Source organism: Psammomys obesus, unplaced genomic scaffold (genome assembly GCF_907164565.1).
Source record: "Psammomys obesus unplaced genomic scaffold, mPsaObe1.curated_primary_1811, whole genome shotgun sequence".
In the NCBI taxonomy this organism is placed as follows: Eukaryota; Metazoa; Chordata; class Mammalia; order Rodentia; family Muridae; genus Psammomys; species Psammomys obesus.
In genome coordinates, this window is record NW_026590681.1 from 384,293 (window position 1) to 409,207 (window position 24,915).

At 38.0% G+C, this 24,915-nt stretch overlaps 1 protein-coding gene across 1 annotated transcript in view; it reads left to right on the forward strand.

The window, feature by feature from the left end:
• The first annotated feature begins 348 nt into the window (after positions 1 to 348).
• Zdhhc13 (zinc finger DHHC-type palmitoyltransferase 13) overlaps positions 349 to 24,915 on the forward strand; it is a 40,562-nt gene continuing 15,995 nt past the window's right edge. Inside the window, exons 1-10 of the mRNA XM_055608366.1 lie at positions 349 to 422; positions 6,493 to 6,638; positions 10,018 to 10,140; positions 11,515 to 11,592; positions 12,959 to 13,103; positions 14,395 to 14,459; positions 16,063 to 16,225; positions 16,638 to 16,763; positions 20,311 to 20,444; positions 23,431 to 23,531. Of these exons, the coding sequence (XP_055464341.1) occupies positions 396 to 422; positions 6,493 to 6,638; positions 10,018 to 10,140; positions 11,515 to 11,592; positions 12,959 to 13,103; positions 14,395 to 14,459; positions 16,063 to 16,225; positions 16,638 to 16,763; positions 20,311 to 20,444; positions 23,431 to 23,531 (1,108 nt within the window). The 5' untranslated portion in view covers positions 349 to 395. The remainder of the gene's footprint in view (positions 423 to 6,492; positions 6,639 to 10,017; positions 10,141 to 11,514; positions 11,593 to 12,958; positions 13,104 to 14,394; positions 14,460 to 16,062; positions 16,226 to 16,637; positions 16,764 to 20,310; positions 20,445 to 23,430; positions 23,532 to 24,915) is intronic.

Consider the following 24,915-nt stretch of genomic DNA (forward strand, 5'->3'; position numbering starts at 1 on the left):
AGGAAGGCTGAGGTGAGGGAGAGATTTCCATAAGAACATCTAACTTTAGGGTAACCCACTCCAGGCCTTTGGAATAACAGCCTGAACAAGCACCTGTAAAGCCACCAGATTGGGAACCTGAGGCGTTGCCAAGGGTGGGGCTGAGGGAAAGAGGATAGCGGGGGCGGGGCAGAGGGCGGGACACAACCCTCAGTTCTCTAGCGGTGAGAAGGTCCCGCCCCCATGACAGAGAGGGCGGGGATTGGTTCCAGGTGGCGGATTGGCAGCGCTGGAACGCGCGCAGCTACGGGGGCGGGGCTCGAGCCGGAAGTGGGACAAGCGGCCGAGGCGTGCTGGCCGGCGGGCGGCGGCCGCCACTCTGCGCAGGAGCCGCGGCCGGGCGGGCGCCGGTCGTGATGGAGGGACCCGGGCTGGCCTCGCAGGTGAGCGCGGCGGGGCGGGTACATCGGTGGGGACGCGAGCCGCGGCCGGGTGAGGCGGCCCCGCGAGGACGGCGGGTCCTAGGCCTTGGCTACACTAAAAGAGATGCTGCTTGTTTTCTGCGGCGGCCGCAAGGCAAGGGCGGGCGCTCTGGCAGCCTCCATTCGGCGGCAGGGCATCACGCCCCGGCGCCTAAGTCAGCTGGGACCTGGAGGGTGTCAGGTGACACACCTCAAGTGGCCCAGCCAGCCTTAGACCTTGGCCTGGAGTCTGAGGGGTTCTGTTGAGTAATTTTCAGCCCTGGCGCCTAGGCTGCTGCCTTCTCTCCATCCTTTGCTGCCCTAGCTCCTGTTCCCACCCACATCCTTCCTACTCCTTGAAAAGCATTGAGGCTGTGGAGACAGGAAGAAGGAAGCTCCTTGGTACCATCCGCAAAATCCCAAAGGATTCCACTCTGAAGAGGGCTAGCTTAGTCCCAGAAGACAAAGGAGGCCATAGAGAAGGCTACACAAGCCAAGACAACTAAGAATTTATCCATTTTGAGTGTGACCTCTAAAGTCTAATAACTGGCATGTAGTAGACTCTTAATATTTCCAAGCTTCTTCAATTCTAGCAAATGTTTAGCGTTGCCACATGCTTTTATGTGCATATTTTTATCCCAGCATCAAAGTCCTTAATCAAAAGCAACCCCCCCCCCCATTGACAGGTGAGAAAACTGAAGCAGCTCTAATTCAAGTTAAGCTAAAAGTAAATTTTAAAGCAGTTTGAGGTAATCACTTTGCTTGGACTCCTTTAAAAAAATTTTTTTTTCCCAATCTCAAGAGTCTGCGTCACATTTCTATTTTAATTCTTCAGCCAGTTTGATGTGGAAACTTTTAAGTAGAAAATAACATACTGAGGTGTTTTTATTGGGAGTTTTCACATTTTAAAAGAAATAAAATTATGTGTAGGGAGACTGGGTTTTTACCAAAGGGTGTAGGCTCTTTACATGAAACTATGTTTCATTGTTTTTCTCAGGCTCCAAAGTTGGTAAGAGTAGCCATCATTTCTTAATTACTGTCACTCATTAATAAAAGCCTGTAACGCTTAAGTTTACTCCCTCATGCTGAAGGAAAATTAACCCTACTCAAGTTTCCATGACATCAGAAGGGAGAGGATGATTTTAGAGGTTGAAGTTGATGGGACAAGATAGAGTGTAGTTAATTATAATTGGTATTGTTACTTTCTTCGGTTATAATGAGAAGAATTTACAATTCTTAGAAATACCCCATTCTTGGTCCTCACTACTCACCTGTGAGCTAAGTAAAAGTAATTCTTTCTAATTTTAAAAGTGAGAACTGAGACTTAAGAAAGCGTAGTCACATGCTGCAAGAGCAGCTAAGTGGCACAGCCGAGATTCCATTCATTAATCTAGAAAATGTGTTTTGAATATCTCTGAGAAGTTACGCTCTATTTTTCATGAACAAAACAGACAAAACCATTCCTTTTGTTGAATTTGGTTCTTAGTGCTGATTGTTTTTTTTTGCCAGAATTTTCCTACACGATCTGGTGCTCAGTTAAGTTTAAAGACCTCATCTTTTACAGTTTTGTTTCCTCAGGAAACTCCCATCTCCACTGCACTCCAGGCCTTTATATTGATTTGCTCTGTCTGGAATGCACTCTGTTGTGTATTAATGTAGCTTATTCCTCTATTTCTGTAATGCCTTCAGACAAATCTCACCTCCATGTAGCATTTTAAGTCCCCTTATACTTAAAATTACAGGTCTTTGCTGTTGTTATCACTAACAACAGTAGTCCCTGACCTCCCAGTTTCATAATTCTCCCAGCATTTAAATTATGTCATATGCTGTTGATCCTGATGATGCTCTCTTTCCTCTGTATATAAGTGCTGTGAGGGAAGTGATTTGTAGTGGATACATTCATTGCTTTGTGTCATGCATTAAAAATGAGAGTCTAATACTGGTGTTCAACCAATAGTAAATTTAGAAACTTAATTCTGATACGTCTGTTAATACTGTGATAAATTTTAATGGTTTTCTATCATACCTCCCTACCTCCATTTTATTTGCTAGTAAGTTAATGACCTTCATGGAGTTTTCCAGATTGTGATTTTCTTTCAGAGTAAACTGTAACTTCAAGAGTACTTACTATTTTAAAAAATAATTTGACTGTATAATAATTCTCCTATAGCTTAAAGATGCTCTCGTTATCTGTTGTGGTCTAACAGACCACTCAAAAACATAGTGGTATTTTTCAGCTAATGTTAACTCATGGATCTGTGCATCGGAAATTTCAGGTTGGTTTGTTTCTTATGAATCACTCTACGTTTGATTATTTAGCAGATATATTCAAAAGAGCATTATGGTTCTGGGTAACATGAAGGGATAAAAGCACACCTCTTTCTCCATTAAATATAGATGTAAAGTCTGAAAGACTACATAACATCTCCTTAAGGACTCCGAAAAAGTAAATGATAAGTCAGATTGAAGATGACAGAAATCAAATTCAGCGAGCCCAGCAGATATTTTACCTTTCTCACCTCTGGTTTGCCCATGTTGTAGTCTTGAGCCATGAAAAGGGCATCTCTGTAGACAGCACCATGAGCAATCTAGTTCACTTAAAAAGCAAGAAAGAGATCTTCTGGCAGCATGGGTACTAGAACTTTCCTCCGTAGCCAGAATAATTGTGATTTCAGAGTAGTTCCTTGTATTGAGTGTAAAATCAAAATCCATCTCTGAAATAACAAGTTGACAAACTGGACATCAATATTTTTAACACCCTATGAATGATTCTTTTAAGGAAAGGAAAGCCTAGGAGAAAATATTTGCAGTACTAATCTAGATTGTTTAGCATCAAGAACTCTTAAAACTTAACAGTAAGAAAATAAATCGCACAAAAAATGGAAAGTGGACATGTTAGCACATGACTGTTATCCCTGTTGTTAGGAAGCTGAAGCAGTAAGATCATCACAGGTTGGAGGCTGAACTGTATGTAGTGAAACCCTGTATCAAAAAAGGGAGAGTGGAAAAGACTCGAACAGAAACTTTCTAGAAGATATGCAGAAAACAAAGCTGAAGCCTCAGCATTCCACCCCCCACACATTCATACTTTCTTACCTTCTTAGCTTATTTCTCTCTTGAAATCTGTTCTTACCTTGAGCCACCTCAGCTTATTGCATGTATTATTTCTGACTTCTGGTTTATAAAGAATCCCTGAAGCTCTAGCAGGCCTTTTAACATTGCAACCCAATGTTGTTACAGCATTGCCTAAAATAATCACCCCCAATCTCAACGTATTAAGTAAGTTTACTATGTCCTGTTGGCGTGCATTTAGTGGTATTCATAGGTATCTTGCTGTGCATGAGGCTGGTGGGCCACAGGTTGGATATATCACAAGTATTTTTTCTAAAAGTATCCATAATTCTGAAAGTTTTGGGTCCATGATAAAGTTCACCCACCTTCCTTACTTTTTTTTTTTAATTGAAAAAAATGCTTTTTTAACACACTATGTTCTGATCATGGTTTTCTTTGTCTCAACTCCCCCCAGATCCTCCCTACCTCCGTACCTACCCAGGCCCTTTCATTCACTCTCTCTTTACAAACAGACTTTCTTTCTCATATTCTGACTTCTGTTAAACTATTGTTCATAGTTAAAATCGTTTATTTCAGGCATTTTGTCTAGTTTTCCAGGCCTTCTCTAAAAGAGCAGGCTGACTGCCAGTGCTGATTTCTAATCCTGGTCATTGCATTGTGCACAAAAGTAGAAGGCTCTACTTTATTTTATAAATGTCTAAGAAAAGAACTTGTACTCAGATGCATCAGTGCTGCCATCTAAGACAAGATAGAAGTCCCATAAAGCAACAGTCGAGTCTGATGGCACCAACAGTTTGTGAGGATGAGAGCCATTAAAGTTCCCATGCCCTGGTCTGGTAATCTTAATTGACGTAGCCATTTTAAGATGGGCTAAGCATACCTTAATTGCCAGACAGTTACACTTCTGGGTACATAGTGTTAAAAGTTATTTATGCATGGATCGCCAGAAGCATACACAAGAACGTGCACAGCAGTAAGTATTGTTTGCAGTCGCTACAACTGGGAAGGTCCGAGTAAGTGGCCAAGCAAGTAAATTGATGGTGGCATGTTAATGTTGGCTCATTTTACATCAGTAGGAATAAACTAAATGTAGCTTCTTACATTGACTTGTAAGTCTAATGTTAAGTAAAACAAAGGTTACAAATATGATTCCTCACCAGATTAAAGGAGCGAAACAGCTAGTTTTAGGATTGCATATATAAAGGATGATACTGTAAAGAAAAGCAAAAGCAGTTACTCCTAATATGAGGAAGCTTTCTCTCGTGTGGAAATTGTGTGTTGGGGGCAGTGTAATAGGGTGCCAGCAATGTGGTTTCTTAGCTTTGGTGATAGTTTTGGTGGTTCGTTTAATTACTTATTCTGTACATTGTATAAAAGAAGCAGTCAAGGCCAAATAGGGGATACATTCCTGTAGTCCCAGCACTTTGGAGGTGGAGAAGACAGAAGGACCAGGAAATGCATCATTAGATTTTTCATATAGCTCTGGACAGTTTCAGGAAGAAAATGCTAAACATTTCCATGTAATATAATTGCAATAACTAGTAATCATCTAAGGAAGCTATTTTGAAGGTGTAAGTGCTACTGGTTTTTAAATCAACTTTAAATTGTAGATAAGTACATCTTAGTTTTCTTAAAAATAATTTAGGAAATTATCCTCTACTTCAGTGTTGCCTCAGTCTCTGATGCTTGAACCTATGGCCTCATATATGCTAGGTAAGCATTCTATTACTGACATGTAGCCTCTAGTCCACTCTCAGTACCATTTCTTAACAAAAGCAATAATGCATTTATTGACTTTGAGTACTATTTCTGCTTGGGAATTTCAACAGTTTGAGAGATTACTTTGATTGGTTTTCATACAATGATGAGTGTTAGGTCTTCTACCATTGGAGCTGAACTTTAGAGTATGTTTTTATTTTTTAAATTTCAGAATATAAGCACATAATATCTTTTTGTAATCTTTGCTTGGGAGGCATTAAAGTGACTCAGTGGGCTTTGTTTGACCTGAGGATTTTAATCCTTTTCAACCCATTTCCTGATGCTTGTTCACTTGATATTTTAATGAAGTTGTTAACATTTGTCACTATTGCTGATTGTTTGGTAACTGGCCTGAACCCAGATTCCCTTCCTGAACTCTGGTCACTTCTCTACTTGCGATCTGTTGCTGCATCACAGATGACCACACATGTAGTAGCTTGGAGTGCCTGTTTATTAGCTCTGTGTTTCTGCTTGTCAGAGGTCCAGACACAGCTTAGCTGGATCCTTTGCCCAGGGTCTGACAAGCTGGTGTTATGGCTGATCTGTGTACTCTTATGGAACCTAGAGTTCTTTCTCAAGCTTGTGTGGTTAGTAGTACAATTCAACTTTTTGTGGATATTTGATAAACATTTTCATTTTCTTGATGACTGTCACCCAGAGGCACTTTCACTTCTAGAAGCTACCCTCAGTCCTTGCCACCTGGGCTTTTTGCAGTCTTTTTTTGTTCCACTGCAGCCTACTTTTGCAAAACCAGTAGGAGCCTCTGCTAAGACAGTCTTATTAACCTTGTCAGAGAAGACATTATCCCACAAACTTTGTCATATTCCTTGCCACAGAGTGTTTCCATCTTCAGGGGGAAAGGAAAATGCAAGAGCTTGATCATTAGGAAGTGAGAATATTTTTTAGGGTGTGCCCACCACAACTCTGAAAATAAGAACCTGGTAATGTTCCTACAATATCAGTAGCCATGACTGTCTAGTACTACAACTACCAAGGCACATTTGTGCCTTTTCAGATGACCTGTTTTATGTTGACATAATTTGGATGTTTCTAATATTAAGTATCTTTTAAGATAAAATCTTCTCTAGGATATTCCTGTAAGAGATTAAAGCAATTTAATTTGTTAGCATGGGTATTGTTGGTGATATCAAATGCTGCATTACATAATTGAATTATGATACTGATTCTTTCACCTGCTTTGTCAATTGTTGTTACTCTTCAGTGCAGGAATCACAACCATGGCTCCCACCATCCAGGATTTGGTCGACATGGCATCTGTGCACACGAAAACAAAGAACTTGCGAAAGCAAAAGAAATTCTTCCTCTTATAGAGGACTCCAGTAACTGTGACATTGTGAAAGCTACACAGTGAGTCTACTAGATGTTCTGTTTTATCCTTAGAGCCTGTTCAGTTATGATAATGTGTACAGTTGATGGTACCCTATGGGGACTTCCTCATTGTATCCTAACAGCTCCATACCAGCACCAAGTGTATTTTGCCATTCCAGCATCAGAGCACTTAGTGCAGTATACCTTGGCTATTTCTGTATCAGGTACTGTCATTAGATTGTGAACAGCTTTTTAGTAAAAACTTATCTCCTTTATCTTTGTAACCCTAGACCTTTTGCATAGTTTCTGTCTTTTCTTGGTGCCTGGTAAAATGTTTACTGAACAAATGAATGATTTGGAACAAGATTAAAACCAGACTAATTTGAATTTAAAGTGTGCTGTAACCTATTACAAAAATAAAATGGGAAATACCAGCTAGGTTTGTGAATATTAATTGTTAATTATCATGTATTTCCTACATTTTTGTTTGCTGGCACTGGAGGACAGGTAATCAGAAGAATATTCTCTAACCACTTGTACAGGTGTACTTTTCAGCTATTTTATTTGGGTTGTTGCATCTACCAACCTTTTGCACTCTAATCCCTTCCAACCCCCAATACTAGGTAGTCAAGAAAGAAGATTAGAGAGGAAAGGGAATGTAGACCTCTTTAAATTACTTCTTGCTGATCAGGGTTGTTGTTTCCTAGAGGCAAGTCTAATCTTTGTCAGAATATCTGGCAGTCCAGCAATAGCCAGTGCAGTGGCAGGAACCAATTATAGCAGAAACTGGCAACAGCCGGGGGAGTAGCAGCCACTACAGGCCCTCTTGGGGCTCTCCCATTTATACCCTCTCAAGAGGTCCCAGAATCAAACTATCTGTACCTGCAGCTGGCACAAAGCATGCTCCTACCAGAGCATGAGACACATTATAGTCAGCTGCTGTAGACAATCTGAAGTGGCCCCATATCCCACACCTGAGATTAAAACAAAAACATAGTCACACACACACACACACACACACACACACAAAACATAGTCACATAACATACCTTAGTTTTTAAAGAAACCAAAATTTTCACTCTACACCTGAAACAAATAATGGGTCTGTTTCTTGTGTTGAAAATAGAAATGAATTTGAAAATTTTAAGTCACACTTATCTAATCACTATGAAAGAACTGGTATTACCAAACTATCTTTGAATCATTTTTTGTAAAACCCTATTTAGCCTTAACACTAAGTAATATTTATTCATATATTGACAATTACCTGAGTATTCTGATTACCAATTTATATAATGTTAGTTTAAAGACCCCAGGTCTACTACTTTGGGTGAATATTATTTGATAGTTTGTATTGCTGTCCCATTAAGATGAGTGTTCTTAATGGGAACATTAGCTTTAATCAGAATAGAAACATCAAAATGTCTATGTTACCAGAAAAGCTCTGTTGTGCCAAATGCTAGACATCAGGGAAGCCAGTAAGAACTTATCTTTCCCTTAGGTCTTAGACCTTCTCAAGTCATTGTATAGATCTCTTTAGACCAGTGGTTCTCAACCTTCCTAATGCTGAGACTGTTTAATACAGTTCCTCATGTTGTGGTGACCCCCAGCCATAAAATTATTTTTGTTGCTACTTCATAACTGTAATTTTCAACTGTTATGAGTTGTAATTTAAATATCTGATATTTATAATGGTTTAGGTGACCCCTGTAAAAGAGTCCCTCCCCAAAGGGGTCATGACCCACAGGTTGAGCACTGCTTTAGATAGATATTTGGGAAGGAGAAGGGAACAGAGAGACAAACGTTCTATATAACCAATAATGTGTTTGCTTATGTTTCTCAAATAAAAGGAATACTCTTTCCCAGTAAAATGTCCAAGGTGACCTTAGAAGGATGGATTATATAGCTGTGATGCTGTGCCATCATCAGAAGCTTCCACATATTCTTTGGACTTAGCAGTGTCATGTGTGTGCCTCTACTCTTTAAAAAGCTATGGAGGCACATGCACATTTTTATCAAGAAGAAACATTTTCATATAATACCATAGAAAAGTACTGCCAGTTGATTTGAGTTTTGACCTCTGAGGGCCAACTGAAATTTTCAGGTTCTTCTAAATAGAAATGCGTTTCAGAGAAAGTGATAAAAATATGTGTTATGGTTAGTTTCTGTTAAAACAAATGTTGCTTATAAATGATTTTTAAGTTATGGAAGCATTAGAAAAAATACTTCAGCAGATTTAGTATCTGCTAGACTCACCTTTTCTGTTTCTGTTGTCTGCCTCACACTTTAGGTTCTTACCTGTATTCACTGTTACCACTCCCATGTTGGTCTCTGAACTCTTCTTACACTGATATAGCTGCTTCCATGTTGCCATTTTCTTTTCAAGGTACTTTCTTGGTTTCCCACTGAACTGTACATAAACTTACAGTCTCCCCAACCTTGTATGCTCTTGCCTCCTACCCTTCCCTCTCTATTGTATTATGCTCATCATTGCTAAGTTGATTCTGTCTTTGGACATCTATGTAGTATTTCATATCTCGCTTTTTGTACATGCTTCTTTCCAGAATGCCCTCCCTCCTTAAAATGCAGCATTTTTGTCATGTTTTTGTTTCTCCAGGAAGGACTCATCATTCCCTCCTTGCCTGGGTCTACATCCTGGCCATTTCTTGTTGAATTTATCCCATTCCAAGTTTGCTTTTTCAGGGTTTCACTTACATTGTAAAGTAGTTGCATAGGTGTAGTTTGCTTTAGAGATAAGATTGTAGTCAAGAGCCAAGACCATATGTTCTTAGACAAATGAAATTATCGAAGGAAGGCAGGTGTGAATATTAAGCTTAAGAAAGTCTGCTTCAGCTCCACCTGGATTAATCCATCCGTTAGTACACTGAGCTTAATTTTGTTTGGCTTTACAGTGTGGATCCTTTGTCACAAATTAGAGTTAGACCTTGCTAAGAATTCTCCACTGTGGAATTCAGCAGCCACAGTTTCAACCAGTCTTGTGTTCAAAATGTTTTCAAGAAATACTGACTGCACCTGTACTTGCACTATACAGTCATAGAATTTTAAAACTTTGTTATGATTGCCTTTACAATATGGTATGATAGTTGTTTACATGGCATCTATATTATACAAGTAACCTATAATCGACTTAAGGTATGTGGTAAGATAAGCATAATTATATATGACACTGTATCATGTAAAGTATTTGAACAGATGCACAGATGTTGGCATCTGCAGGGATACTGGAATCAACTTTTCAGGGATACGGAGGGAGAGCTGCTTTGTATTTCCATGTTAACTAAAAAGTTGTTTGTATTAAAATATTTTTTTTTTAAAAAGGTTATGGTAAAAGGGAAAATTTTTGACATACAAAATTATTGTAATGGTATTAACTGTGCTTCTCTTTTTCTTATTTAAGATACGGAATTTTTGAACGATGCAAAGAGCTGGTAGAAGCAGGATATGATGTTAGACAACCAGACAGAGAAAATGTGTCTCTTCTTCACTGGGCTGCTATTAACAATAGGCTGGAGCTTGTAAAGTAAGGTGGAATGTGTGCATGAACTGGTCTTTATGGTTCTAGAACTTTCTTTTGTTTTGTTTTTTTAGTGTTGGTGTTGGTGTGTGTGTGTGTGTTGGGCCACCTGTAGTCTTCTATTGTAAATGAGCACCTAGAATTTGCCACACATCAGTTAACAGAGAGTTGCAGAGGACCAGTCATAAAGGGAACCCATCATAAAGATAAAGGCTAATAAGTAGAAGGAGGTGTGTTTTGAAAAGAAAAGAATAACATTGCAAACTTTCTCAGGATAAAAGTTGCAGATAATTCTAAAAGAAGCATTGAAATGTTTTGTGTTATAACATCAGGAGAAATAGAAAGACACTTAGACTTTGAAAAAAGTTAAATGTGGAATATAGTTTGGAATGAGCATGTAATGATTTGTATAGTTTTCCATAGAGAAAGCCCTGCTACCTACCCATTGTTGTTTGGCATAACAGTTTCTACTTTACTGTATAAAATGATAGTGGCTGTAAGGATTTGCATGTATGTTTCATCTCAGAGGACTGCATGTGTAAAATCCTTGAGTCTTAAAAAATTAAAAATTACTACTTTAAAATCTTTAAACACATCACGCTGACAGGCAAATTCATGGTATATTCTTTAGAGAGTGTAATATGTGAAGCACCTTTGAAGCAAGGAAGTATACCTCTAAATTAGAAAAGAAAATTGTTCTCATTACATTATAGGTTCACTGTATACAGTATCTCATACCCTGTGTTCCCAAAATAGAACATTTATAATTTTTAATTTGTCTAAAATGATTTTATATTCACTTTCTACTGCTTTAAGAATTCATTCCCACACACTACTTCTAAATTTGAACTGTTAAAAATGATATAATCTCACCTTTCTCTTTCTACTTTGAAGCTGTTTAAGAGTGCTATAGTCATTAGGATGTTCTGGGTTTGTGGGTGGTAGTGAAATGCTAATTATAGCAGAAATAATTATGTATATATTGTTAAGTGTTTCACCAGAGATTAGACTACTGCGGTCATGCATACATAGTTACGAGGCTTCTTTACATTTGGGCCCTTCAGGAGAGTTACTATAATTTCTGTTTTATCATGTAGTGCTAAGAAAAAGTTGGACTGGGTTGGTTGCCTAGCAGACACAGAGCCCTGGGTTAGATCCCAGGCCCACATAAAAATTAGGTGTGGTAATCCCAGCATTCAGGAAGTGGAGACAAGAGGATCAGAAGGTAGTTCAAGTTCATCTCTGGCTACCTAGCAAGTTTGAGGTCAGCTTGGAATACATGAGACCTTGTCTTGCAGGGGAGGGGAAGGGATAAGAAAGCTTTTTCTTTCTCAATATGAGTCTTAAATTTCACGTCTTAATTTTCATTGTTTTTAACAGGTTTTATATTTCCAAAGGTGCTGTGATAGATCAGTTGGGTGGTGACTTAAATTCAACTCCTCTTCACTGGGCTGTCCGGTAAGTCTTTCAAAGCTGAAGTTATGCCATTTGTGTCTGCTGGCAGCAAGCCATAACCTCAGCTGCAGGCAAGGGAATGGGTTGCTTTTCTTTTGTTCCCTCTGCCCTCACCCCTGAACCCAAAGTAAAGTCCTGCTGTAGGGTTTCCAGAAGAGTCGTTTTTAACATTTGGTGCTGAGCTCCATTATGATGATCAGACTCAAATGTGTTGGAATTTCTGTTTTGAAACTGGGATGAACATTTCTGTTTGGTTTGTATGAATGAAGCAGTAGTGCAAATGTAAACTAAATCTTCAACCTTAGTGGCTCATTTAGAAATTCAGTGTAGTGCTCTTTTAAGGAGATTGATTTTTCTCTCAAAAGTAAATTATATCTCTATCTTTTAATATCAAATTGGTATATTCCTTTGAAGTAGATGCAGGATAATCTTGAGTAGGCCAGCTTACCATAACTCTTATGATATCAGCCTCTTCTTTGCAGTGAGGTGCACTGACCTTCAATAGCTAATGGAATAAATCTTTCTGCCTAACTCACTCTGCTTGGTGAGGCTATAATTAAAGCAAACAGTTAATTATAACTAAAAGTCAGAGAGCTAAATTTTCCTCCATTTGCAAGAGTTTTGAAGAACCTAAGGATTTAGGTTCAAGCTACTGATGTTGTTACTCTCCATGAAAATTAGTTATGTTTGGGTATATGGATTTATATATGATTCTAAATATTTTCATGATATATCCATAGTCTTAAATTATACTATAATATTTGTAGCTCATGATTATGTTTTAGTTTCAATAACATCAGTGAAGCCTGCAGAGTTTTAAAGTCATCATTGTTAGCATTAGTCATTTGCTATTACTGCTTGCACATACTATAGCAGCCTAAGGTTTCATTTAGATTGCAAAGTTATCAAGTTTATCATTTGCCCCAAGCATGATCCTGTAATTCTGAGTTGGAATATTTAAGTAGAAGACATTTGGGGCTGGTGAGATGGCCCAGAGGTAAAGAGCACTTGCTGTTCTTGCAGAAGACCATAGCTCTACCTTAGACGTAGTTCACAATCGCCTGTAGCTCCTGCTCCAGGGAATCAGACACCCTCTTCTGGCCTCCTCTGGCATGCACACATATGTGTGCATATACACTCCTATACATAAATAAGAATAACTTTTTTAAAAAAGAATAAAAGACACTTGTACAACTGCCAGTATTTAAAACACCTTCCTATTGAAAAAAAAAAAAAAAGTACTTTTGTCCAGCCAGAATCTTTCATGTCTTAGAGTCAGTCGTATAACTTCTTCCTAGGTAGTTTCTGTTTTTCTGCATGAATTCTACTTCTACAAAATATAACACTGTGGGAAATTTTCTGTTTATAGACAAGGACATTTGCCTATGGTCATATTATTGCTCCAGCATGGTGCAGACCCCACTCTGATTGATGGAGAGGGATTCAGCAGCATTCATCTGGCAGTCCTCTTTCAGCACATGCCCATCATAGCATATCTCATCTCAAAGGGACAGGTATGTTTGAATGTGCCTTATATTCCAGTTAGTGTAATCTGAAAATATCAGGCAGATCATTGGCCCTAGTTTACCCTCAGTTTTAAACTGGAAGTCAGTGGATATCCATATACTCAGAATTAACAGCCAATGTAGCTGTTGAGCACTGGTGGTTTTGTTTCATTAGAGGGAGAAAGACAGGTTATTTTAGCTCAGCATCATTTAATGTATCTGAAACATGTAAGCCTATAATAGTTTTTCTTACAAAACCAGTAATTTTCAGAGTTTTTTCAAAAACATGACCTCAAAGCCTATATTTTTCTTCTGCTTGAGTGTAGAAATGGTAGTCAGATCACTATTAAGCCATCATTTGCTTTCATTATTTGGGCTCAAATGGGAGGCCAGTTTGAATGTGTGGGTCTCATTTATTGTTGTCTTAGTAATTCCATGAAAATGACATCCTTCAGAGCACAGGTTAAATTATAGGCCATCAGCAGTGGAAGTTTTGCTGTCAGCTCTGCTTGCTGGAGTGTGTTCTGACAGCAAGATGGTTTGTGTATTAGTAGTCTTTGGAATGGGTTTGGAAACATATTTGTACAAATGCCATTGGATTGATTGTTCTCCCTCTAAAAGCACTTTGTCTCAGACAGCTCAGTGAAGTAAAATAATTATGACCCCCTGGCTTCATTTAGGAAGATAGTTGAGAAAGGAGAGCTTTGTGCTTCTTCCCAAGTTCTGTTTCTTCATGGCCTTAAGAATTGTCAGGACTTAAAAGTCAAAAGCTTTTAAACACTTTGACTTCAGAGCACTGTTGCACTGAACACATAGCCTTATTTTGTGAAAGTACTATATCCTTATTGAAACATGATTTCCATTGTCCTCTCCTATAAAATATAAAGAGTTGAATTTTTCTTGCTTAATAACTATTTGAAGCAAGTGCAAAAAAGAGAAGTGATTTTGAAAATAGGTAATGCACTATTACTGGATAAATGGGAGCTTGAATCCATGTCCATGATTTAAACTAGATGACTTCAAGATCTCTGACATTTTTGATGGTGATTATCAACTATATTCCATTTTCCTTTCACATCATAGACACACTATATCATATATTCTGATTCTCCTTTAAAATATTTTGTAGCAATCTGTGGATTTTTATCCTGTAAAAGCAAAACACTTTTTTTTAACACAAATAATATTTGAACCATTTTTTGTAGAGAGTGATGGGGCTGGATATGTTAACGTATTTATCTACTATGAAATGCAACTTTATTATGTTCACAATTTTGCTAATTGATTCCTTTTTTACTAGAGTGTGAATATGACAGATGTCAATGGACAGACACCTCTCATGTTATCAGCTTACAAAGTAATTGGGTAAGTGTCATGGATCCTGTCAGTATGCTTCTTGGTTCCTATGAGTTTTCTGTAAATATAATCGCAAGTATCTTGGTCTGTGAGATGCTAGTGCATGCTGAAGAGTTGTACCATTGCACTACATTTCTTTTTCTCTTGGTAGCTTTGATGGAAAGGTTGAAAGTTGCTATTCCTTAATGTATGCTTATTAATTGACTGATTCTTCTTTTGTACCTGAAAAGATGACACATTTAAGTGTCCTCATAATCACAACTCTCTATAATAAACCCACTTTTCTAACAGCAGTGAATTTAGGTTCTCTGCTTTTGCTGACTGCTCTGAAGACACTGATAGACCTGGTGTGTAACAAGAGTCTGTTACAGGATGCGATCAGATAATACTCATAATACACGTCCTTAATGCCCTCCATATGGTCCAGCTGTCATTATTCCTTGTGCGCACATGCATGTTACACTTTTCTCTTTATCAATTTGTTTCTAACGTTGTACTGAATCCCCAGGTCTGTGTCTTCTTGACAGTCCTCTTGTTGGAGTAGGGTTTGTTGTAAAAACCCAGTTTTCTTTTTATGTAGAGGGGCCCCTGTAGGCAGAATTTTGTTAGAGCTTAATAGAGTAGTTGAAATCAGATACTGTTTTTATCGGGTAGATCTCTTGAAGGAAGGGAAAGTATTGATGGTAAAGAAAAAAATATTCATTGTTTTTTGGGTTATCACTTTTGTTTGTTTCTTTGTTTGAGACAGGGATTCTCTGTGTAGCCCTGGCTATCCTGAAATTCACTCTGAAGACCAGGCTGGCCTCAAACTCAGAAGTCTTCCTGACTCTGCCTCCCAAGTGCTGGGATTAAAGGCATGCACCACCATATCCAGTTTAGTTTATCAGTTTCAGGAAAGCATAAAATTGAGCACTTCTAATCTCAGAATCCTAAGTCCTGAATGTTCAAAATTGGAATCTTTTAGACAACATGAAATCTTTAATAGAAATTTCACATCATACACAATACACAGCATCATTAAAAATATAAATTTAGGCTATATGTATGAAGCAAACATTTCAATTTAGATTTGCTACTTGTCCTTAAGGACTACCAGATATCACAAAATATCTCCTCTACCTGCACCCTTTAAAGGAAGCACAAATATTTCTGGTCCCAAGTATTTGGGAAAGGAATATCCAGTCTATGTTTACACCTGTACCTAGTAGTTGATAGAAAGAGAGTGTGAAGGTAGCTTTTTGTTTATCTGCTTAAGATAAAATTAGTGTTTAGTTGTATAGCATTTAATTTTGGCCAAGGTTAAATTAACAGTTTTTAAACATATTAATTACTAAGTAGAACAACAACATGAAGAGAAATTTTTTTTTATCCCCAGTATTGCTGTCTAAATTATGGCATTGATACAGCAGGCTGCCATTTAAGGACTATCTTTCTTGTTTATTTGATCTTTCATGTTAATAACTAGAATAGAACTCTAAAGAGAAATCCCTTGGTTCTTCAGAATGCTTACTGGTTAAATGATACCCAAACCTTAAAATTTCTGTATTTGCATTTTCTCCTCAAATCTTCATCTCTACTCATGCCTTGTGTTATTTTTACTGTTTTGAGACAGGCCAGAACCAACTGGATTTCTTTTAAAGTTTAATCCTTCTCTCAATGTTGTTGATAAAACACATCAGAACACTCCACTTCACTGGGCAGTTACAGCAGGAAATGTCAGTGCAGTTGATAAGCTCTTGGAAGCTGGTTCTAGCCTGGACATCCGAAATGCTAAGGTATGACTTGGTATTTCTTCTCTAGTTTATTATATCTTCAGTTAAAAGATGGATATTTATGATAGGCTAGGGTCAGATGGAAGGGGAGGAGGACCGCCCTTATCAGTGGACTGGGGGAGGGGCAAGGGAGGAGAAGAGGAAGGAAGGTTGAGATTGGGAGGGGCAAAGGAGAGGGCTACAGCTGGCATACAAAGTGAATAAATTGTAATTAATAAAAAATAATAAAATAAAAACAAAACAAAAACAGATGGATATTTAATGGATGGTAGCTATTCATTTGAATTGTAGAAGCCACAAGATAAATATTAACAATAATAGCTACTCCTAGAATAAATGTGTCAAATCTATGATTCTGGTGAAAAGTTTTAATACCTATAATGTATCAAAAATGTAAATATAATTTTTTTTTTAGGGAGAAACACCTCTTGATATGGCTATACAAAGTAAAAATCAGCTCATTATTCACATGCTAAAAACAGAAGCCAAGATGAGAGCCAACAAAAACCTTCGGCTTTGGAGATGGCTACACAAATGCGAGGTATTCTATGTAACAGACAGAAGCTGTTAGCTTTTGTCAGTTAGGGCAACAGAGAAGACTAGAGATTAAACTTTGTGCTGCAGTAGATCTGCTGATGGCATCATTCCCATGTACCCCAGCCCAAAGGAAGAAATACAACATTTCACTGGTTGTTCAGCATTAACTCTCAGGCACCACACCGTGTGTTAGCTGGTGGATATTTGCTAATTACTTAAGGAATGAATTGAAATGCAAAATGGCTTTGATTTTTGAGCCCAGTTCAGTCTCTAGTAGACATTTGCAATGTGAGGTATCAAAACTGGCTTTTTGTTCTGCCCACCTGTGACTAAGCCTTCTAATCTCCTTAGATAGTGGCATATTTCTTGTTTGTCGTGGTGTATGCTGTCAGTCTTACCCTGTATCCATGTTGGTTTCCTTCCAGCTGGTCCTAAAGTCAATTTGTGTCTGGAACCTGACCTCATCATTTCACTAATCCCACTTTAGTCCAGCCCTGTTGGTCTTCTTGTAGATTTATTTTCCTATTGAAAGTAACTTTTTTTTTTTTTTTTTTTTTTTTACTTAGCGATTCTTCTCTATAGTGTTCTGAATTTAAAGTTTAAACTTAAAGCTAAACAATTTAAAAAAAAAAGATCTAGGCACTTCCCCCTGAGGGGGGAGCAGCCTTACCAGGCCACAGTAGAGGACAATGCAGCCACTTTTGATGAGAACTGATAGACTAAGATCAGAAAGAAGGAGAGGAGGACCTCCCCTATCAGTGGACTTGGGGAGTGGCATGCATGCAGAAAGGGGAGGGAGGGTGGGATCAGCAGGGGAGGAGGGAGGGGCTTATGGGGGGATACAAAATGAATAAAGTGTAATTAATAAAAAATAAATAAAAGATTTAAAAAAAAAAAGATCTAGGAACTTCAGCTTTTTCTTATAAATGGCTAAGAAAACTAAGCCATAGTTATGAATGTAATTCACATTGATAAAATGGGTAGTGGGTTAAATAATGTTTTTATTCTCAAATATGCTAGTTATACTGTCAGAATAATTTTGATTAGCAGATGCAAGATTTTTACATCGAAAGTCACTGAGTGCTAGGCATAGTTTTCAGTTGAGGTGAAGGAGGGAGAGGTTACTCCCCAGCTTCTTAGTAGTAGGAATGCCAAGATTCTTTTCTAGAACTTCTTTCCTACCCATCCGTCCCCTAAATGGCATCTGCATCTTGACATCCCCCAACCTTCTCTGCAGCATAGACCATTTGGATTGCTAAACTAAATCACCTGTTTGACTCATGCAATCATTGTCAGTAGACATCACAGTATAGCACATCAGGAAGTGTACAGTAGCATCTGTAGTGTAATACGCTCAAACCAGGATTCCTGTTCTCTTCCTCCCCACCTTCACTCATCTTCCACATCTCAGGAGGTAGCACTCCAAATTTCTGCTCTGACTATCTGACCCCATATTCATATTGCTATGGTTCTGCTTGGTCCTGCCTTTCATTTGTATGTAGAATTTGATCTCTTCTCACCATGTCACCAATGCCATGTTAGGCCATCAGATGAGTCCTTGAAAATGGACTCAGACTCCCAGACTCCGTTATTCTAGAGTAAGTGCTAATTCCTGACAGCCGCCTGCTGTCTTGGTTAGGGTTTCTGTTGCTGGAATAAAACACCATGACCAAAGCAGATTGGTGCAGAGAAGTTTATTCACTTAACTTACACTTCACAGTCCTTCATCAAAAGAAGTCCAGACAGGTACTCAGGGTGGGAAACGAGGTAGGAACTGATGCAGAGGCTATCAAAGTAGTACTCAGCAGGAGTACTGCTTATTTTGCTTGTTATCCCTCACTTGAGCAGCCTACTCTCTTATGGCCTACAGGACCCCCTGCCCAGCTTTGGCACCACCCACAGTGGTCTAGGTCCTCCCATGTCAGTCATCAGTACTAAAAATGCTCCACAGGCTTCCCACCTGCCAATCTAGTGAGGGCATTTTCTCAGTTTAGGTTCCCTCTTTCCAAATAACCTACCCTGTGTCAAGATGACCTAGAACTAGCTAGCACACCTGCTAAGCTCTACACATTTCATCTTTTTATGTACTTTGATATTTGTCTTCCCAGCTGGAATTTCAGCTTCATGAAAGAAAGGGGCTGGAGAGAAAGCTCAGGGGTTAAAGCTCAGTGCTGCTCTTCCAAAGGTCCTGAGTTCAATTCCCAGTAACCACATGGTGGCTCACAACCATCTATAATGAGATCTGGTGTCTCTTTCTTGCGTGCAGGTGTACATGCAGACAGAACACTGTGTACATAATAAATAAATAAATAATATATTTTAAAAAAGAAAAAGAAAGCCCTTCATTGTCTCCCATATGTAGAACAGCCTTGCTACAGGGTCCCGCAGTGAATAGTGTGGCTCTTGTAGAAGATTATGTCCCAGGATTTACAGTTGTGATGTTTATATTTAATTATTAATATTTTCTAAAATTATTTTGTGATTATAATTATATTATAGATTTTAAATTTATTTTTATGTCAGTAAGTTAGAACTGGAAACACTTTGAAGACTTGATGCCATTTAAAATTATCTACTCCCAGATATAGGAGTAAAAATGGAAGCAAATAAGGCAAAGTGCATTTTTCCTTTTTGCTCAAAAGCCCACCTTGCTTTGTGAAGTCTTGAACTCAGCGCATTGAGTTGCTCAAATGTGGAGCCCAGTACCAGTGCCCTGTTGGCTCAGTTGTCAGAGTAAGCACAGTCATTAGCATCCTGAAGAAATATTTCAGTCTTTGAGACACACACACACCCCAGCAAACGCCATGACCCCCTCTTTCTTTCCTGCTTCTCTGAAACCTCTTTCCCAGGTTTTCAGCCTGGCTTTCCAATCAGTCTTTCTTGGTTACATTTGGGGAATCAGCTTTGTTCTTAACCTTGACTATTTGTGTTGGCTAAGATTCTTCTTCTGCCCTCACAGTTTTGGGGAAGTTGCTCATTTACAACTTTCCCACCTATGTGCAGATAACTCTCAAGACTTGAAAAATGGTAAGCCTGCTGCACAGACTGCCTCCTGGATCTCCACTGGTGCCATTCACAAGTCCACATCCTTCAAATCAAGCTTGCTCCTTTCAGAACTGTTTCTCTGGCATTCTTAGTGAGGGGTCATACCAGGTTGGGATCAAGATGCAGTGACTATAGCCCTTCAGTTTATTCTTGATTATATTGATTTTGGTAGTCCCTTAAGTTGCTTTATTCTTGGTTTATTAAGTTGATTTATTTTATTCAAAAATAAACAATTAGTTTTGAAAATTTGAATTTTTTAATTATCGGTTTTCTTTTTAAAATGTCATTTTTGAGGGAAAGAAAAACAAACCAAAATGTCATTAAGCAAATTTATAAAGTTGTCTCTAAGGTGTATAAATCAATAATTTTTAAATTTGACAGCAATTTGAAAAAAAATCTGTTATTTCTGTTAAGTTACTCTGTACTTACAAAGTAGTTCTTGTACTGAACTAATTATCATTAGGAGGTATAACCCATAAAGTTCTAAAACTCTAATCTCTCAACAGCTTTTCCTGTTGCTGATACTCTCTATGATTACCCTGTGGGCTGTTGGATACATCCTGGACTTCAACTCAGATTCTTGGCTTTTAAAAGGATGTCTTCTAGTAGCATTGTTTTTTCTGACATCTTTGTTTCCAAGGTGTGTATATTAATCTTTGCAAGGCTGGTTATTGCATTTCCAGTGTATCTGCTTATTTCTGTTCTCGATCAGCTGGTATCACAGATTGATGTTGAGCTAAAAATATTACTAAACTGTGTGACAATATTCTCAAGATGGTGGAAGAAAAAGGGTTTAATAGCATAGCTTTGGGCTGAAAGCAAATTGTTCAACCCAGTAATATGATTGAACTGACAACTGTTGGAAAATAAATATTGAGGGTCATACATTATCGTTCAATTTGTCAATGATGGAGAGAGTTCTATAACCATTTTATGTCTTTTTTTCACCATTTTTTTTCTCTTTTAACTCAAATTAATTTTACACTAATTATTTTTCTGCTTCTGGTTTTTAGTTAAAGGAACCTGATTATAATGGGACAGGTAATGAAGTAGCAAATACATTGTAGTTCTCTTTAAAAATAACACACAGAGAAATATGCGTGATTATACTGATGAGTCATATTGCCTGGATTCAGGTTTAGTCTGATCTCAAACAAGCCATTCGCCTTCTCTGTGCCTCAGTTTCTTCATCTGTAACTGAGGATGATTATGATAATGCCCACTTCCTGGCTAATGCATGTAAATGCTTAGAACAGTATCTGGAACATGACCTATACTTGTAATCAGTCATGTCATATCCTAGTCTCTTCCCCACGTGAGTGACAGGGCATCAGTTCCTCACATGAATGTGGATGTCATCCTTGAGTTCCTTGTATACTTGATTCTCCCTTTGCCTTCACTTCCAACATTTAGCCCTTTATAAATACTTCCTGCCAAGCTTCCTAGCTGGTCTCCTGCCTTCAACCCTGTAATGTACCCCCATGTAACAGTCAAAGTAGATCCATTTCTGCCTCATTTTCTTGTCAAAATATCCTTAAAGCTTGTTGTTATGCTCAGAATAAAAACCAGATTCTCTCCCTGCCCCTCATCCTTTCTCCATCCCAACATTGTACTCCACCTTCTTGTGCTTTTGAAACACAGCCTTATTCTCTTAACCTTGCTGGTGCCCTGGCCCCAAGTGTTATGACACTGGATCCTTTTGGAACTGGAGAAGGCACCCATGCCTGGGTTCAGACACAAACCAGCGTTTGTGAGGCCATCCTGATGCTTTACTGTCTTCACCATACCTTCCTATAATGTAAAGCCCATAAAAGCAGGACTTGTTTCTGCTGCTGAACATTCTCATTCACCGAGTGAGACACAGTGCAATGATAATGATCCTTAGGGAAGATTTAGAAGGAAGCAGCCTGCCATCTGAGGCAGTGAGTGCTTATCCCAGAGGCCTTTTGCTACCAGCACTCTCTGGAATAAGCACACACTAATTTTTGTCATTAACCCAAACACTAGGTATAGAAAAATTAGAATTTAAATGTGGACTAAAAGTCCAAATTTCTGAAAAACAGCAATATACCTAAAAGTGTCTGATTAAGAAAACGTGATTTAAAAATACTGATTTTTCCATTGGATATTTGAGTATATTTTAAGCCTAACGAGCAGGAATCAGTCATTAGGTTTTTCTAGTTTTTTAAGACACAGTAAAAGGCTAGATAGTAATTTGTCATCACCCACAACAGGAACATTTTGTTTAGTTATTTGTATGTTTTTATTTAAATCCAAATTATTGAAGAATAATAATATGAATAGCTTTGGTTTGATAACTGCATGAGGTCTTCAGTTGCAATGATTGGCATGTAAATATATTTCAGATAGGGGTCAAATGCATATGGCAGGTTGGTACCCTGCCTTATTTTTCTCATATTCCTCTAGAGTTTCAGTTTTATGGAGGTAAGCAGCTGCATACTTCTGTTGTTATTTGGCTGCAGAGTTGGTTACTTCCTCATCCAGACTGCTATGTGACACCTGTCAGAAATAACAAACTTGCAGATTTGACAATTCATTGCAGTATTTAGTTAGACCAAGTATGCTCCTTTTCCTTGTAAAATCTTAGTTCAGACGTGGAGGTGGTTGCAGCAAACTCCATTTTTACCTATTCTAACAGCATGTACCTGATGTCTGAGGTTGAGGTCCTTGGTTCTTCTCAGATATGCTTTTACCTTAATTATAGCTATGGTCCTTAGGGCATTTTTTTTTCTTTTAACTAAATATTTCAAATGTTCCTGTCATAAGTACCAGTTGCCAGCCCTTGCTTCTTCCCCCACCCCACCCCCTTTTGTAGCCCACCATTAGCCATTTCTGATAGAAATTTTAAGTTCTATCTAGGTAAAGTATGTTTGTTTATGAATATTGGGTTGATATGGAAGACATTTTTATGTTTTTCTTTTGAAACTACAGTGCTGACTTCTTGAACAAATTACACAAGAACATCAAGTTGACTGTTATAGGAGTGAGAGAGTTAGTGCTATGGTGACTACTGTCATTTTAGCCATTGAGTATTTTCAGGTTGTGACCTCTTCTCAAGCCAGCTCAGAGTCAGAGTGCTTCAGTAAGTTCAAGGCTAGCCTGATCTACAAATCAAGATCCAGGACAACCAGGGCTATACACAGAGAAATCTTGTCTTGAAAAAAAACTCAAAAAAAAAAAAAAAAAAAACAAAAACAAAAAAAGGTTTTCTTCACCTGCTATTTCATATACAGAGCTATCTTCTTAACAAAAGCTTGCTTATACATGAAGGTGAATTTCCATGTATTTACATTTTTGTACTTTGGAGTATTTAAAAATTATATGAAAAAAACTACAAAATGATATATCCCAATAAAAGTACAACCTATTCATTGAAAATGTATTGTTGCTATGAATGAAGTAGTCATGAGTAGCTTGGCAAAACTAGAATATGTACTTTTGGAAGGTTTTTGTATAGTTTCTCATGTGAAAGGTTAAACTGACACATAAGAGGGAAGAAAGCTGCTGCTGCTGTGACTCTTGTTGTTATTGGGGAATTAGAACTGGATTAGCACAAGTCATACTATTACCTTACTTTGCTAACATGTTTACCCTTTTTTTTTCAGGTTTTTGGTCGGCTATAAAAACCTTGTGTACTTACCAACAGTCTTTCTGCTAAGTTCCATTTTTTGGATATTTATGACTTGGTTCTTCTTATTCTTTCCTGATATCCTTTAAGCTTAAATGAAATGCATATCTTGATTTCCTTTAAAAAATCAGTAATGCCATTGTTAGCAGATTTTGTTATTGAAAAAACGATGCAACTTATGTGCACACTCATTTATTGACTCTGGCTGAATACTTACTGTTAAATATACTTAATTCTGTTATATCTAACTGGTGCTCTGCAGACAGTAGTTTCCAGTATCCCTTCTTATATAGTGAGAGTAGAGTGCACTGTGGTTTTACTTGGGCTCGTGAAAATATGTTGATGTTATGAGAGATTTCAAGGTCACGCAGTTCTTTTAACTTAGCCAGCAATTACAACTGATGGATATGTCTTCTCGGTACCAAAATCGGCTGTGTGGGAGAGACTGGGGAAATGGCTTCCTAGGTAATGGTAAGCAATACAGAGCTATTATCTCAGGCAAGGATTCTCAGCAACATTAAACATGCTTTGAGTAGATGGGAAACATTTCAGAAAACTACTCCTAACGTATGGTTTACCATATTTCATTCTTGTCTCTCTTAAAAATTCAAGTCATGAACATTTTATTCTTTTACGGTCTACTCATGACTGGCAGCCTGTGGCTTAAAATGGCAAAAACATCTTATGTATAGTGAATTTTTTAATTACATGAGGATTGGATCCCAGGTCCAGTACAGGGGTATATGATCCTCAGGTCCTCTTGATGGGTCAGATCCAGTCACCCAGAAGTTGAAGAGGGGATGCTATTTAGGTTATATCCATTTGTAACCCCATACACATGTGCAGTCTCCCATCTCTTTACAGACTTCCTTCTTTCTCTTCTTCCTGTGAAGGCATTGTAGTACTGCTTTGCTAATGTGACAGGGCAAGAGGGAGTGTGGTGGGAAGAAGTGTGCCTTATCTTAGTGTCTTGCATTCTGTGTTTGCTGTCTCTTTCTGGTAATTGTATTTCTGAAAAGAAAGAAGAGGGTGCTTCTTGAGGAAATACATAAGGAAAACTTAAGACTCTTTCCCTTAGGAATAAATAGAATTGGCAAATGAGTTTTCAGAGTGCAGAACTCTACAGCCATTCTGCCAAGTTTTTGCTTTAATGCTGTTTTACTGTTTCTAAGCTTTATTTCTAATATGGATTGTTTTCCTTTAACCTAAATGAAAATGTAAGTACCATACATGTCACTGGGCTTTAAAAAAATTACCTTTGTCTTGTAATTACTGATTTGGTGAGAATTTTAATTAATATGAGCTTTCTTAGCACACAGCACAGCTCCTACCAGATCATCTACAGATGACCCACTGTTCACAGATGTTAGGACAGTGGACATTATGCTGAAAAGGCATGACTGATACTTTTGTAACAGTGAACAATTTTGAAATTGGGGTTTTTGATTAATTTTTTTTAAGT